This window comes from Echiichthys vipera (assembly GCF_963691815.1).
Source record: "Echiichthys vipera genome assembly, chromosome: 12".
Lineage (NCBI taxonomy): Eukaryota > Metazoa > Chordata > Actinopteri > Perciformes > Trachinidae > Echiichthys > Echiichthys vipera.
The window spans coordinates 11,459,975-11,474,099 of record NC_139837.1 but is presented as its reverse complement, the minus strand read 5'-3'; the positions used below and the strand labels follow the sequence as shown (position 1 = coordinate 11,474,099).

Sequence of the window (14,125 nt, the reverse complement as noted above, 5' to 3'; positions counted from 1 at the left end):
TAATTTCAAACTGGCTGCTCTGACTCTTCCAGGATAACTTTTTATTTATTTCCACCCTGTGATGTCTTGCTGGCTGAGGGAGGCTGAGAGGAACCCTACTAAAAGCACTATGCTGCCTGGGGCAGAAACAGGCCAGAGCTCTCTTCACATAAATAACACAGGAGTGTGGAGGAAGTCCGTTTGGTGGTCTGCTGGAGGGATAGAACCTACCCTTCAGTCTGTCTCTGGTTCTGTCCTTCTTTCTCATTCCATGTGTCTCAGTGGTCTTTCTAGCAGCTTGGCCGGAGAGACATAAAACAGCAGGATCTTGAAGAGATTGGGCCAAGATGTACATCTGAGTGGATAGTGGACTTCCAATAGCCTGCAGGCCCAGGCCAGACAGAGTGGATGCATCAACCTAATCTGACACATGGGAGTCACAGATCTAAGAGTTGTAACCAATATTACAATACTGAATAAAATGTGTAACTTAATAGTTGTGCATGCAGTTTTTTGACAATATTATAGCATGGGAATATACTTTCAATTTTTTCGACCAAAATAGATGATCAGTTATCCTCATGCTCTATATTACTGCAAGTCAAATTATCTATGAAAATGAAAAAAAAATACTGTTTATTGTTACTGGATGCCTCTTGAGGATCAAATTTCTCCACAACACTGGTGTTCCTGGCCCCAGGAAACGACCTCTCCAAACTGGCCTTATTTGGAGAGCACTCGAGAGCTCCATTGTTGTGACAAGAACAATGAATCTAAAAAGAGGTGGGATACAAGGGCAAGGAAAACACATAATAAAGATGTCTGGCTCTTAAAATTCATCAGATGGAAGTTTTTTTTTCTATATTTGCACCCACATCATGGAAATACTGTCAGCTGACGCCGATGCCGGCCCTGATCTTTGAAGTAGATCTTAAAAAAGCTGTATTTAGTTTGCATTGTGTGCAGAACCTAATTTATAGGAGTTGACCCTGGCTCCTCTTGTGCGACAGCCATCTTGAAAAACAATGGCAGGAAGGCTTGAAACTTGAGAGGAACTGAATCTGCTGTTTTCCATTTTTTCTGTTCTTGCTCAATAGAGAATTTTCCCTCCCTGAGTAAAATAGCTCTGTTTTTGTGTCCAACAGGAGCCATAAACTGATGTCTAAGCATTCCATGGCCAGGCAATAGGGCTGAGTTTAACTGGACACATGGGGACAGTTGTTTTGTACCACATGGAGCAGGGGGGCCTGACAGAGGAAGCCGTGGCCGCCTGGTGACCCCGCTGTGACCCACTGGCCTCCTCATGGAGGGATCAAGGCCTAGATGGGAGCCGGCTGAGGGTTAGAGGTTTAAGGGTAACAAATCAAGTAACACTTTAGTGGTATTTAACCTCCACATACCATATCTATCTAACTGCGTGAGTGGTGCAGAACAAACATATAAGCGCTTATTTCTATTCTATATGGGGGAGTTCTCCTCAGTAACAGAACTATAGTGAAGACAAGGAGAACATCATTGTCCAGTACTGTAATAAGTGAGGTTTCCATGTCTTTTCCAGTATAATATAGTATAAACCCCAAAATACCAGTATGAACCTTAAAATGAGCATGATACGGGACTTTTAATTCATATCACTATACCTTTCACCTGAGGTCTGCTTTGATTCGTCACTCTGCAGGCGATGGATGGCAACACATTCTCTGTATTCAAAGATGTGTGTATTAGGATACAAATTCTCTTTACTCCGTTTCAATACTGTAACACTCAGGGGGAACAATACATACCTCTTGTTATAAGATGCATTTTCTGAGTTGGTGGCAGGTTCTTCGCCCTTTCACTTTCTTTCCTCTTAACGTTTTTTGTGCCATAAAGAAGAGGACAGAACAGGGACCCCCTATAGGCAGTGCATATCTGCCTCTAAAAGCATCACTCAACTTTATGTTCACTTCTGGTTCCCCTAGCCCGGCTGTGTTTCTTCCATTGGTATCTGCTCATAAAAGGAACCGAGGTCGTAAAGAAGTGTAACAGACAACTGCTGGATAGTCGCACACCTTTACATGGAAATCAGGTGTTTCTACTGTACGTACCTGAAGGCACTCACATTGCTTAAACATAAATATTAATGACAAGAACATTATCAAAAATCATTTATCAAAACTTATTTATTAACAATAAACATATACAAAATGACACAGTACACAAACGTTCTTTTAAATGATCATGTAAAATGTGGGATAGAATGTAACAAAATTGAATGTTTTTTGTCTTTTACAATCCTGGTGCTGAAATTATTAATCGCTTAATCAATCAGTTGATAGAAAGACAGAAAATGTATAAAAAAAATCAGAAAATGAATCACCACCAATTTAGATTACCGATGAATCATTTTGATTTGTATAGCAGATGATGCCAAACAAGCTTCTCATATGTGAGTATTTATTTATATGACTGTAAATATGAATATCTTTGGGTTTTGGACTGTTGGTTAGGAAAGTGTGATGAACTTTTTTTTGTGATTTTCTGATGTTTTGTAGACGATAAACCATTTAATGGGAAAAATATTCAACACATCGATGATGAAAGCCAGTCAAGCTGGAAAACACACCTGTGGGACCTGAGTGAGAAATTGTACCCTAAATGTGAAGATTTATAGTTTATTTAGACTTACTGAATTAAAGAGATATTTAGTAATTTAATGTAATTTAGTCCCAATGTGAACCCCTGCTTCAACCTACTGTGGTAAAATAAGAAAAATACATCCTAAATAGATTTTGTGAAGTGAAAAAGGTCACAATGAGGCCATCTTTAATCAGAAATGATCCTGTTTACCCCCCTGGAGAGTGACTGAGAGGGCACTGAGTGACGCAGGTGAGAGACAGGCGTCCACCCAGCCCCCGGACCGCACCTCTCTTATCTGCCTATGGAGTGGAGGAGGAAGGAGTGACAAAGGCCAGGGCTTTGGGTATGATAAGGAAGGGCCTTATGTCCTGCTTTGGCCCAGGCTCTCACCCTGGCTGTCCGTTACGAGAGGCCATCCAGGGGCCAGGGGCCAGGAGCTGATCGCAACCAGGAAGGTCTCGGTGATTTCGCACACAGGTATGAATCTGACCCTGTGCTGTCAGATATACAGAAAGATGGTGTGTGTTTACATGTGGTAGCTTTGGGGCAGTGAAAAAGAGGAAGGGAGAGACAGACAGAGACAGAGGGTCAGGTGGAGTTCAGGGCAGATTTTTTTTGCAGTCGTCTCACACTGCAGGAAAGCCAAATTGCTTCCGGATCTAGGTATCCACCCCTGTTCCTACACTTCCCGCCTCCTTGCCTTCCTCTCTCTTTCTTTCCATTTATATATTTTTTTCCTTTCCTCACTCTTTTGTCTTTATTCTGGCTGTTGTGGCAGTCAGGCCTGCTGGGCGGCATGGCACAGGGTGACAATGTCTGTCGGAAAACAGTCTTTGAGCAGGATACCTCTGTCTCTCTGGCAGTCCAACTCTCCTATGAAACCATACCAGTAGATCACAAGGCCTGGACCAAACCTGCAGTGCAAAACAAAAGAAACAAAGCCTGTCTTTTGTTAATACATCATTGCTGACATGTCTGAGATTTCTAAAGTAGCTATGAATGCGTTTTAAATTCATATCTTCAAAAAATGTTTACGTCTATTGACTTTGGATTTGGAAGGAAAAACAAAAAAAAGCAGGAATAAGTAAGTGAAGTGATAGAAAGATGGGACACAAGTAAGATTGATCTTTGAGTGATAAGGTCTCTTAGGTATTTTCCTTTGATCACCATCCAGGAAACTTGTGCTGAATCAAATGAAAAAAAAAGCCACCAGGAAGATTAAGATCTTTCTGACAGGGTGATACACACTTGATCACATTACAGTGGCAGTGAAATAACAATAATCTGAGAAAAAACAAAGCTCTGTCTACACCAAGGCCTCCGGTTCCTGTCATCAGAAGCCTCTGGCACATAGCAGAGCACACAGAGTTCAACACAAAGACTGGGACTTAAACACACTGCATCTGGCGTCTAATGTTAGCCAATCCAACAGTGTCCAGCTGTTTCATTCACTTTGAAAGCCAAAGCAACTTTGCCTCAGTTGGCCAGCACTGCAGTACCTAAAAGCTATAAATAAAGACTTGCCAAGCAACTGAGAAGACAAGTTCAGACTATTTAAATACAAGACTTTTTTCCTCCTTTCTTCTATCTTTTGTTCTTTCCCTCTCATCATTTTGCTGCTATTGTGTCTTATAGACACTGTAGCTACTGTAAACCTGAAGATCTGTTAAAAGGTGCAGAAACAATTAAAATTAAGGAGTTTTTCACCGGCATGTGAAACGTTATTTCACTACTTCTCCTCACAAAGGTAATAAATCATCTTTCAAGCTATTTATTATGCCCCAAAGAGCCACCCGCGGCCCCTCTCTGCCTCATATAGATCATACCTATTCTTTGAACATTAGCTGCCATGCATAAAGACATGTCACAGTTGAACTCTGAACGGAGAGCAGCTCACGCCCCCACATGCAAGACCAGATTCAAGGGGGCTGACAGTGCTCTGGTCCCAGACACTTTATCGTCAGACAGTTAACAATGTTGTGGGGCCTCCGGAGACCTAGACAGGAAGCTAGCCAAAGGGCCACGGAGAGCAACAGAAGTTCAGCTCCAAGGTAAAGTGCATAAAACCATGAACCTGTGATCAATCATTTCATATAAAATACATACTCAAACATCCTATGGTGTTATTTTAATAATATGATCTGTAGTCTTTGTTATATGGTTATAACATATACGCTTATTATAAATATCTAGATGTTTGACCCTTACAACTTCGACAAGGTATTCCAACCGCATAAATTATAAATGTGAGTGTAAGAATCAGTTGCTGTGACATTGCCAACTATGAATGTGTACTGTTGACTGAGCCTTGAGGTAGCGCATGTTTTACATACAGTACTTGTATGGAGACAGACAAATGCACAAAAAACACACACACACACACACACACACACACACACACACACACACACACACACACACACACACACACACACACACACACACACACACACACACACACACACACACACACACACACACACACACACACACACACACACACACACACACACACACACACACACACACACACACACACACACAAAGCTCCCTCAAAGAGGCCCTTGCAGCAGTACATGCTTCTGCACCCCATCCCCGGATTCTACATTTTACAGTGTGTGATTTACGGTCCTGTATCTATGAGCAAACAGGCCAAAGCTAACAGCCCTGGAGAAAGCCTACAGATGCACACTGAAAGTTCACCACCATGTCACACACATAGCTCAGCCTCTCAGCACTGCACAAAACTACGAGCCCCCTAAATTCTCTCCTGTTTCTATGGTCCACCGCTGCACATGGCTGCCAATTCTTTATATGGAAATGTTATGGAAACAAAACCTAAACATTTACATTAGATGACTTTGGAAAAGGGGTTATGCTCTTCTTTTTATTCAACCGCCGTGTCCGTTTCTGTATGTATTTCCTGTGCACTGGATGGGGAGGTGAGGCTGAAAAAGGGGAGAAAAAGGGAGAGCGGTCTGCACAGAGTGGAGAGAGGCAACCTTCTGGAAAGGTTAAAACTGTACATCAACAGATAAGGCAGCAGTATACGATACATCATGTCGCGGGTCTGTCAGGGGAGGCCGAGCACAAATTGAAACAAGCAAAATTATAAACACAGGGGAGCCGTGTCACCAAGGCCTTTCCATACCGTAAAGAAAATAAATGGACTTTGAATCCTACACAGAATTAATCCAAGTCAATACTACAGGGAGCTTGAGGTAAAAATCTGAGACTGGGAATACAAACAATAACACTGAGGGGGAAGGGAACGGTCAGGAGGCCAAGACTTATCCTGATGGCTACAGCATGAGAAGAAAGCGTTCCAAGCAGCATTCAGACACTGTAAAAAGCAATTATAAATATACAGTATATAATGCCACATGTATACTTTACAGCCCCTCTCTCTGAAGTTTGTGTGTTATAACGCCCGAGGAAGTGAATGTAAGTTCAGTTGGAATTTGTCGGCAAATTATGGTTTATTATGTGGGCTGGCTCATCTTAACCTGGCGTGTGCTTATTACACATACCACCTCTAAGTCAGCCATCTTCCAATAAACACCTAACTCTATAACGAGTTGGTGAAATTGTTTGTGAAACGTAGCTAATTTCAGCGAGGGGGCCAATTGAAGAGCCTGGGCGTAGATCGCGGCTTCCAGCCACGCTTTCGTTAGTGTTAATGAGCGGGTGGTGGTCGCATTTAAAGCAGGTGCCAAGCAGCTCGCTATGGCAGCTTAATGAGAGCAAGGCATTCAGGAACAAAAAACCTCGAAAGAAGGAGCGGGTAGTGTTATTAGTGTCTGCCTGCACATGCACATACACACACGCACACGGACACGCACGGACACGCACACACACACACACACGCACAAACACGCACACACACGCACACACACGCACGCACACACGCACGCACACACACACACACACACACACACACACACACACACACAGAAAGACAAGCAGCCAAGCCGCACACAGAGCTAGAACACCGAATTAAATCTCTGCATCTCAAATGGACACGACCCATGCATACACACAGCACCAGTAAAAATATGAACTGCGAAATCTAATAAAGTAAAATACAAACTGTACCTTTGAAAGAATGTGCAAACTTGCTCTCTTGATTTTATTTATGCCCTTCTCATTTTCTGAGGTTGCTGGAGGTCAGACGGCCTCTCAGGAAAAAACTCGCCGTTTAACATCTCAACCTAACAAACAGATCAAGGTTAATTTGATCTGCCACATTTGGTGAGAAAAAGCTTTACTAAAAAACGGGTGGGCCCAGCCCTTCTGCCAAAGCACATTACACGACATGATGAATTATCAATAAAATCAAGATGAATTTACGTTCGACTTTAAAACACCATCACTTCATTTTACATACCGCGCAGACCCATTTTTAAACAAACGCCCCAGCAATGATTTAGACAGCGTAAGCCTCTACCTGAGCATGAACTCTATGTCTCTGAGCTTTCCCCACAAAGACCTCTTTGTTTTCAGCATCCATACATCAGGTCACAAGGTAGGCCCACTAAAGCCCTGCCAAACATTTGCTTTAGTCAGTCTTTTCTCTGCTCCCTGAAATGCAGGTATGGAACCTGCTCAACTTCTTTTAAGACAGAAAACATTGAGAGTGATGGGGGTGAGAAGTATAGACGACTTAAAGTCTCTGTGTTGGAGACAGACGAACTATGTACGTAGCTGAGTCCGTGATGACCATCCTCATTGATGAAATGGCTGTATTGCTCGATTGTGCAAGCAGCTTATAACGACCCATATTTACATTTGTTGTTAGGCCGCAACCTCTAGCGGCAGAAGTAATTATCGTGGGAGCAAACAAAGGAATGAACGTGGAAGGAAAGTGACGGTATAGCAGCTCCAAAGTTCGGGTGGTGAAGAAGGTTGGGGTGGTGGATGGGTCAAACAAACACAGGACTTTCACCCAGGAGACTGGGGTTCAGGTCCTGTGTGAAACTAAAAGTCCCCGGTGACTTTGTAACGGATGTGATGTTGTTACGAACGTAACACCTTTTATGCCAATCAATTACTTTTTCCTAACCCTAACCACAAATATTTGTTGCCTAAACTTAAATAGTTCTGTTTCACAACATTAGCTACATGTGTAAAAATGTGACCGTTACGTTTCATAGAACAATCATGTGATTAAAACTGCAACTGCGCCACGATCACATGTTACGGTCACATGTTACGATCACATGTTACGGTCACATGTTACGGTCACGTATTTGAAACGGCTACCATGTCTAACAATTTTAAATATAACAATAATAGATGTCGTTTTATGAATCATTGACAATTGACCTAGTATGTCCTTGAGGTATGAGGGCGTGTTGGTCCAGGCTATATTCAGCTGCCTACAGGAGTTTATTTACAGGGTCAGATAATGGTTGCGTGATGCGTTTGAACGCGTGGAGTTTTAGAGGGAGGCAGTGACCCAGGGCCTGCATGCCAGGTGATATGGCCCCGCATATCGCTGTACATCCAGCATGTGTATTTTAATGGCCTTGCAGTAGCTGTTTGTAGCAAGTCAGCCAGCCTTATGATGAAGACCCCCTGATAACGCAAGCTTCTGTGCACACAAATAGGATATTTAAAGGCTGGCTCTGCCCGGAGGGGTGTCTACGAACAGGGAGGTAAATAATCCCTTTGCTACTAACTATACATCCTCCTGGCCATAAATAACAGGAGTTGAATGGAAGAGTTAACCTCCCAGAGACAAGTTATTAACATGACTAGAGCTAAGAATAGAACACCTTCTTTTCTCTCTCCACAACCCCCTTCATTTTTGTGGCAAAGGAAAAGTTCAATTCTGCTCAGGTATGTAAAACACAAATACAAGGCAAGACAGAGCACACGGCCGTATGTTAAATGAGTCGCCCAAGCCCACACAAGCATCGTAATTAAAGTGGAATAGAGGGCAATAAAAAATAAAACATCTTCCGCCAGGTGTAATTCTCCCCGACGTTTTTATGTTTTCTGTCGATGGGGTTTGGAAATGGAACGTGGCGCGGATGAGGTTTGGTCTTTATCCCTGTTGCAGGAAGAGAGCGTGTTATACGTGTATGTATGTTTGTGTAGTGTAGTGTTGGTTTTAACACAGAGGTGTGGAGGTGTAATGTGTGAGTATGAAGGGTGTGGGAGGTCAGGTCGAGTTGGTGTGTTGTGAGTTGCCCGTTGCACCAGGAGATAATTTACGCTCACTGATGCATGATACCAACACCAGAACGGAGACTGCGTTATCTGGCAACCATAGCAACCGCTCTAACCTCTTTGGCAGGATATGCCCTCAGCTCTCTGACCCACCACAAAACTAGTCAACGCTATCTTTAGTTCAGGAACACCGTGATACACTTTATTGCAAGACACACCACCTCTAATATTTGCATGAGAAGGTGGAGGCCGCACCAAATGTAACATCAGGGAGAATACCATCCAAACTCAAATTTATTTATTTTTAACAAAATGGCTACCTGTCAAATAAGGCTATGTGATACTGACCAAATCAAATTTCGTTTTGTATCTATGATGTAACAGCATTTGGGAGATAACTGTTGGTGCTTTCAAGATATTTAAACACAAGAAACAATGAAAACAAATAAAACAATGAAAGAAATAAAAATAATGATGATGATGATAATAATAATAATAATAATAATAATAATAATAATAATAATAATAATGTGCATTTGGTGACAAATAGGTATTTGATGTCAATTTCACTTTAAATAAATTCATAAACTCAAATAATTTGAATGTAATGCAGCCTGAACAAAAACAACATTCTGTACTTAATGTAATATATCCTCAAATCATGACACAGTACAGTATTCTAACAATATATTGCTGATTCTAAAGACATATGATTCTCATCAAAATCCACTCATTTGTGGATAAAACACACTATAATAAGGATTTTAATCATACCAATTCATCTAAGCTTTGCATGCAAGTTATCTGACTTTTTATCCTGAATGACAAATAGTAGAAATCATTTATTCTTGTAATCTTATTGATCACCTTTAACTCCTAACACCTTTAAGTTCCCCCAAACATTACTGTGCTATGAGACTCCGCAGTCTTATCTCCCACTAACGAATTATCACTTTCTCTGACCTCAGTCTCCCTCACGACCTCCTATCAACTCAGCCACCTTCTCACATTAAACTAAATCTTATCTCCTCACACAAACACAATCTGACAGACTCTATATCAATCAGCTGATTGATAACATAGCTAACACATGATTATGTGAATGGGAACTCAAGCTAATAAACATCAGCCTCATTTCTATTTTGATAGAACAATAGCAAGACATTGAGAGTGCCGCCTCACAACGCCATTTGGTCCTGGTTAGGATCCGTTTGTACAATAACATGCTTCCCAAACATCCTCCAGCCAAAGGGAGGAGTCCCAATCAGTGTTTGGAACTCATTAAGTCCCTTAACTGAGCATGTCGCCGACCGCATTAGCAACACATATCTGAGGGACAAGTGTGCGTTGTGTGTGTAATGTGTGCTGGTCCCCTCTAAGATCTACAGCGTCACGGTCCAACGCGCTTTGACACACTCCGGTCTGCTTTGGATGTGGAGCAAAACCAAACAAGGTGTGGTCTGGCTTTGGCTTTGTCTGTTTAGTGTTCAGAAGTTGGTCCAAACAGTATCGAGGACACTGCGCACGACAAAACAACCTACCGATGACAGATCCGTATTAAAGTCAGGCTGGAGTTATGGAACGACTTATTCTTCAGGAGAAACTTTCTGCGCATCGTTCCTCTTTTACAAACAGTATCCCGTTTAACTTCAGCCTTTTTAATACGAATGTAATAATAAGAACACTCTCTCTGCGTTATTCCCTGGCTGTGTAAGGGTTAACATTCAGTCGGTCAGAGCTCACCTGATCTTCTCTCAGATATCGACTCCCATCCTCTATAATGACCCTCTACATCATGAAAATGGCTTGATCTCTTCAGTTATGACACACTGAGTGGGTATTCATTAACACTTGATGCTGATATTATTAAATTCTATTATGGCGATGGCTTCAAATGGTGTCTCTATGCAAGTACTGTAGTGAAGTCATGAGCAGGTAATAATCCATATGTGTGAATACATTTTAAAAGTACGCGCTGCACATGATTTAGATGGCCTTTATTATATCTGACATGGGAAGTTCAAATAACATTAGAAAAAAACATCTCGAAGGCTTTTACTGTTTTCAGATGAGGCTTATTAGTCTCCAAAGCCGAACACTGGCCGCAGTGCTAATTTGAAGATCTGTCCAGAGAGTCCCTCTGGCCTTTGATGAGTTGCCATGTCTATATGTTCTGCTTGGAGACAGGAAGCTCCCTGTGGTGGCCGGTGAGCAGGCTGGGGGTTGGGAGCCTCTGCAGACGGAGAGGACTACAGCGTCAAGGGGATACATGCTCCTTTAACCTGTTATTGTGAACTCCCAGCAGCCCTGGTCGATAATTGCCACCTGTCTCTGGGGAAACACAGTCAAAGGCAGGCAGAGGGACGGCCATTTTGTGTCTGCTGCTGCTTCTCGCCCCACGCAGCCCTGGTCCTAATCCTGCCCTTAACCCTGGCGGCTAATGTGTTTTCAATTTAGGATGATCCCCCCACTACAGGCAAGGCCCTAATCAACAACAGTTTGCACTGTAACCCTATCTGGCCTTTCGATGGCAGCGTCAGCCTGACCGGGCGCCTGCAAACCTGGTGTGTCCAGCAGCGGAACAGTGTTATGTGTGTATATGTATGGGTGATATCATGTTTATATGTGAGGCCATAGGATGTGTGTCTGATACTTGGCTGTTTCACATCTTGCTTGAAACAAACATATGAACATCCACAAATGCAATGCAAAAGGACCTACATAAAACAGAGTTAGTACTGTATTTTTAAACATACATTATTTAGTTTTTTATAAAGTAGGGAAATATTCTGTTTTCATCAGATTTGAATAGATACGGTTGTTTAATTGTAGGTGATGTTTTTACAAATGCACTTTGTATATTGTCTGTGTCACTCATAATTGTTATATATTTTGCATCGGCACTTGTATTTCAATCCTGAAAAACCCATTCTATCCACTCTGTCAGTGTCCTGCTCAGGATCAAGACTATAGGGTACATCTTAAATTCTTCTGCCACTTCAGTGAGGGCTGAATCAAAAGTTAGGCATGGAAAAGCAGGTGTGAATGTTTGTTGTGTGGGGCCTCCTGGCCTCTGCGTCCATGAGTAGAACCCTGCCCCAAAATTAGAGTGAGGCCTCTAATGTCTCCCTGGGAGAAAAAAGAGGCCTGGCTTTCGTCCAAGTCAGCACCTTTGGAAGTGCAGTCGTGTTACCACCACTAAATCAACATGTCAGCACCCGGCTCAGTGAACTTCTTCACCCAGCCTCCACCGCTTACAGCTACCCCACACACCTAATGAATTGGTGTGAAAGCCCATCTGTCTGCTACAATGAATATGGGAAAGAAGATTTGAGGAGAAAGAGTTAAAAAAAAGAAAAAAGACAAAAAACATCTGAACAACATAGAACATTTGCAGTTCGCCAATATGATTATCATCACCAGGCAGAGAAACACTGTATTAGTCCTGTTAGGTAAACAGAAGAACAGCCGAAGCCAGGTTAAAGGTATCCTCATCATCAGCCTTGGCCTCTGAGTCCAAAATGGAACTGTCCCAGTTTTGGAGGGGGTGTATGTGTAGAGACGGACACGGGCGAAGGGCCACAGAAAGCTGTGTGCTTACTCGGCAGTCTGTTTACATTCCTGAGGGTAATTTTAGCCCCTGGGGGGGAGCAGAGCAGGGGGGGTCGACATGTCGTTGGGGCTTGTCAGTGGTCCACGGGCCAGCCGGCACAGTGGCGGCACCTGGACATGTGGGTGGTACATAAAAACTCACAGACCTCCTCTAGCGGACAAACCACTGGAGCTGTTTTCAGTGTTTGTGCTAATAGGTTTAGTAATAGGAAATTTAAAAAGGGTCAACTATCATTTTCTCCATAATATCAATGGCCACTCTGTGACTGGACAACTCAACAGAGACACGAGCCAACTAGCAGGCCTAGTGGAAAACCACAGACATGAGGGTGCAGTCTCTCTAACAGGACCCCCACAGAGCGCCATTAGCTTTGGACAACACAGGATATCCCCAATGTTTTCACTGATGATCTGGGGTGCAAATCTAATTTCATTGTAGTTTTAAAAAATTTGCTATGCAAACAAAAAAATAATCCTAGTTCAAGAATCGCTGGGGGCTTCTGTGCGCGTGTTGGGATTTGTCTTTTTATTACTCCCAGCCCAGAGTGTCCCTTCAAAGGCCAAGAAAGCTAAATGTCCATGTGTGTTTGACGTGCTCGTGTGGGGGTGCACATGTAAGAGAGGAGGGAGAGAGAGAGAGACAGAGAGAGGGAGAGAGAGAGAGGGAGGGAAACTCTGAGCTTATCGAAACTAATTAGGCGAGGGATGAGGATGGAAGTTAAATACTGGGCTACATGTAATGAAAGAAGCAGAGAGAGGGACATCTAGGGGTCAGGCCCACACCAAACAGTGGTCCTCAGGCAATCTGGTATTGATTTTCACTCGTTTGGGGATGAAGGTGGATGGGGGGGGGGGGGGGGGGGGGTGTACAGCGAATGAGACGAGAAGAGGCGGTAGTGCTGGAGTCTAAAGGTCTTGTGAGTTGTCAACTTGACAGTTTAACCCCTTTTGGAGGAGAACAAACAAACAGAGGGATCTCCTGGGCTGACAGCGTTGATCTGTCATAGCGACGACGCTGCAAAACCCCACACAATGCCCACACAAGAGGAGGAAAAGGAGGGAGGTTAGGTTGATACAGATATGCAGAGGCACATTCCTTAAGCCTAAGAAGATAGGACTTAGCTCTGCTTAAGATCTGGCAACCCTGACCTATGAATATCCGCATCTCAGATCAGAGAAGGACAAAAAACCCCGCAAAAAACTACGTTACATCCCCATTGAAAGTGTTTGAGAAAAATAAAGACTAATATGATGCTGTTCTGTAACTGATTGACAGAACATGCACATATGCAAAAGTCAACTAAAGTGGGCCTGTTTTAAAATTTGGTCCAAAAGCTTGGGTGGTACTCTGATAAAGGGGCGTGGGTGATCGTCCACAACCACACAGACACACAGATGTCAGCGCTCATGTCTTGTCACTCAATCTGTGAAGGCCCTCACCCCGAGCACCTTCCCTCTCATGTCCTTAAACACTTGAAGAACCCTTTTGCTTCTCCCCTCAGACTGCCTCATCGCTTTGTCACATTGCCAAGGGGGACTCCATTAGCCTGGCCATGCAAAAAGCCCCCAACTCTGGCTTATAACACACACACGTACACACACACACACACACACACACACACACACACACACACACACACACACACACACACACACACACACACACACACACACACACACACACACACACACACACACACACACACACACACACACACACACACACACACACACACACACA

General features: G+C 43.1%; 1 protein-coding gene across 1 annotated transcript in view; it reads right to left on the bottom strand.

Moving 5' to 3' along the window:
* Positions 1 to 2,315: 2,315 nt before the first annotated feature.
* The window catches only part of cdin1 (CDAN1 interacting nuclease 1), a 54,275-nt gene continuing 42,465 nt past the window's right edge, over positions 2,316 to 14,125 (bottom strand). The window contains exon 12 of the mRNA XM_083923775.1: positions 2,316 to 3,512. Coding sequence (XP_083779901.1) covers positions 3,377 to 3,512 — 136 coding nt within the window. The 3' untranslated portion in view covers positions 2,316 to 3,376. The remainder of the gene's footprint in view (positions 3,513 to 14,125) is intronic.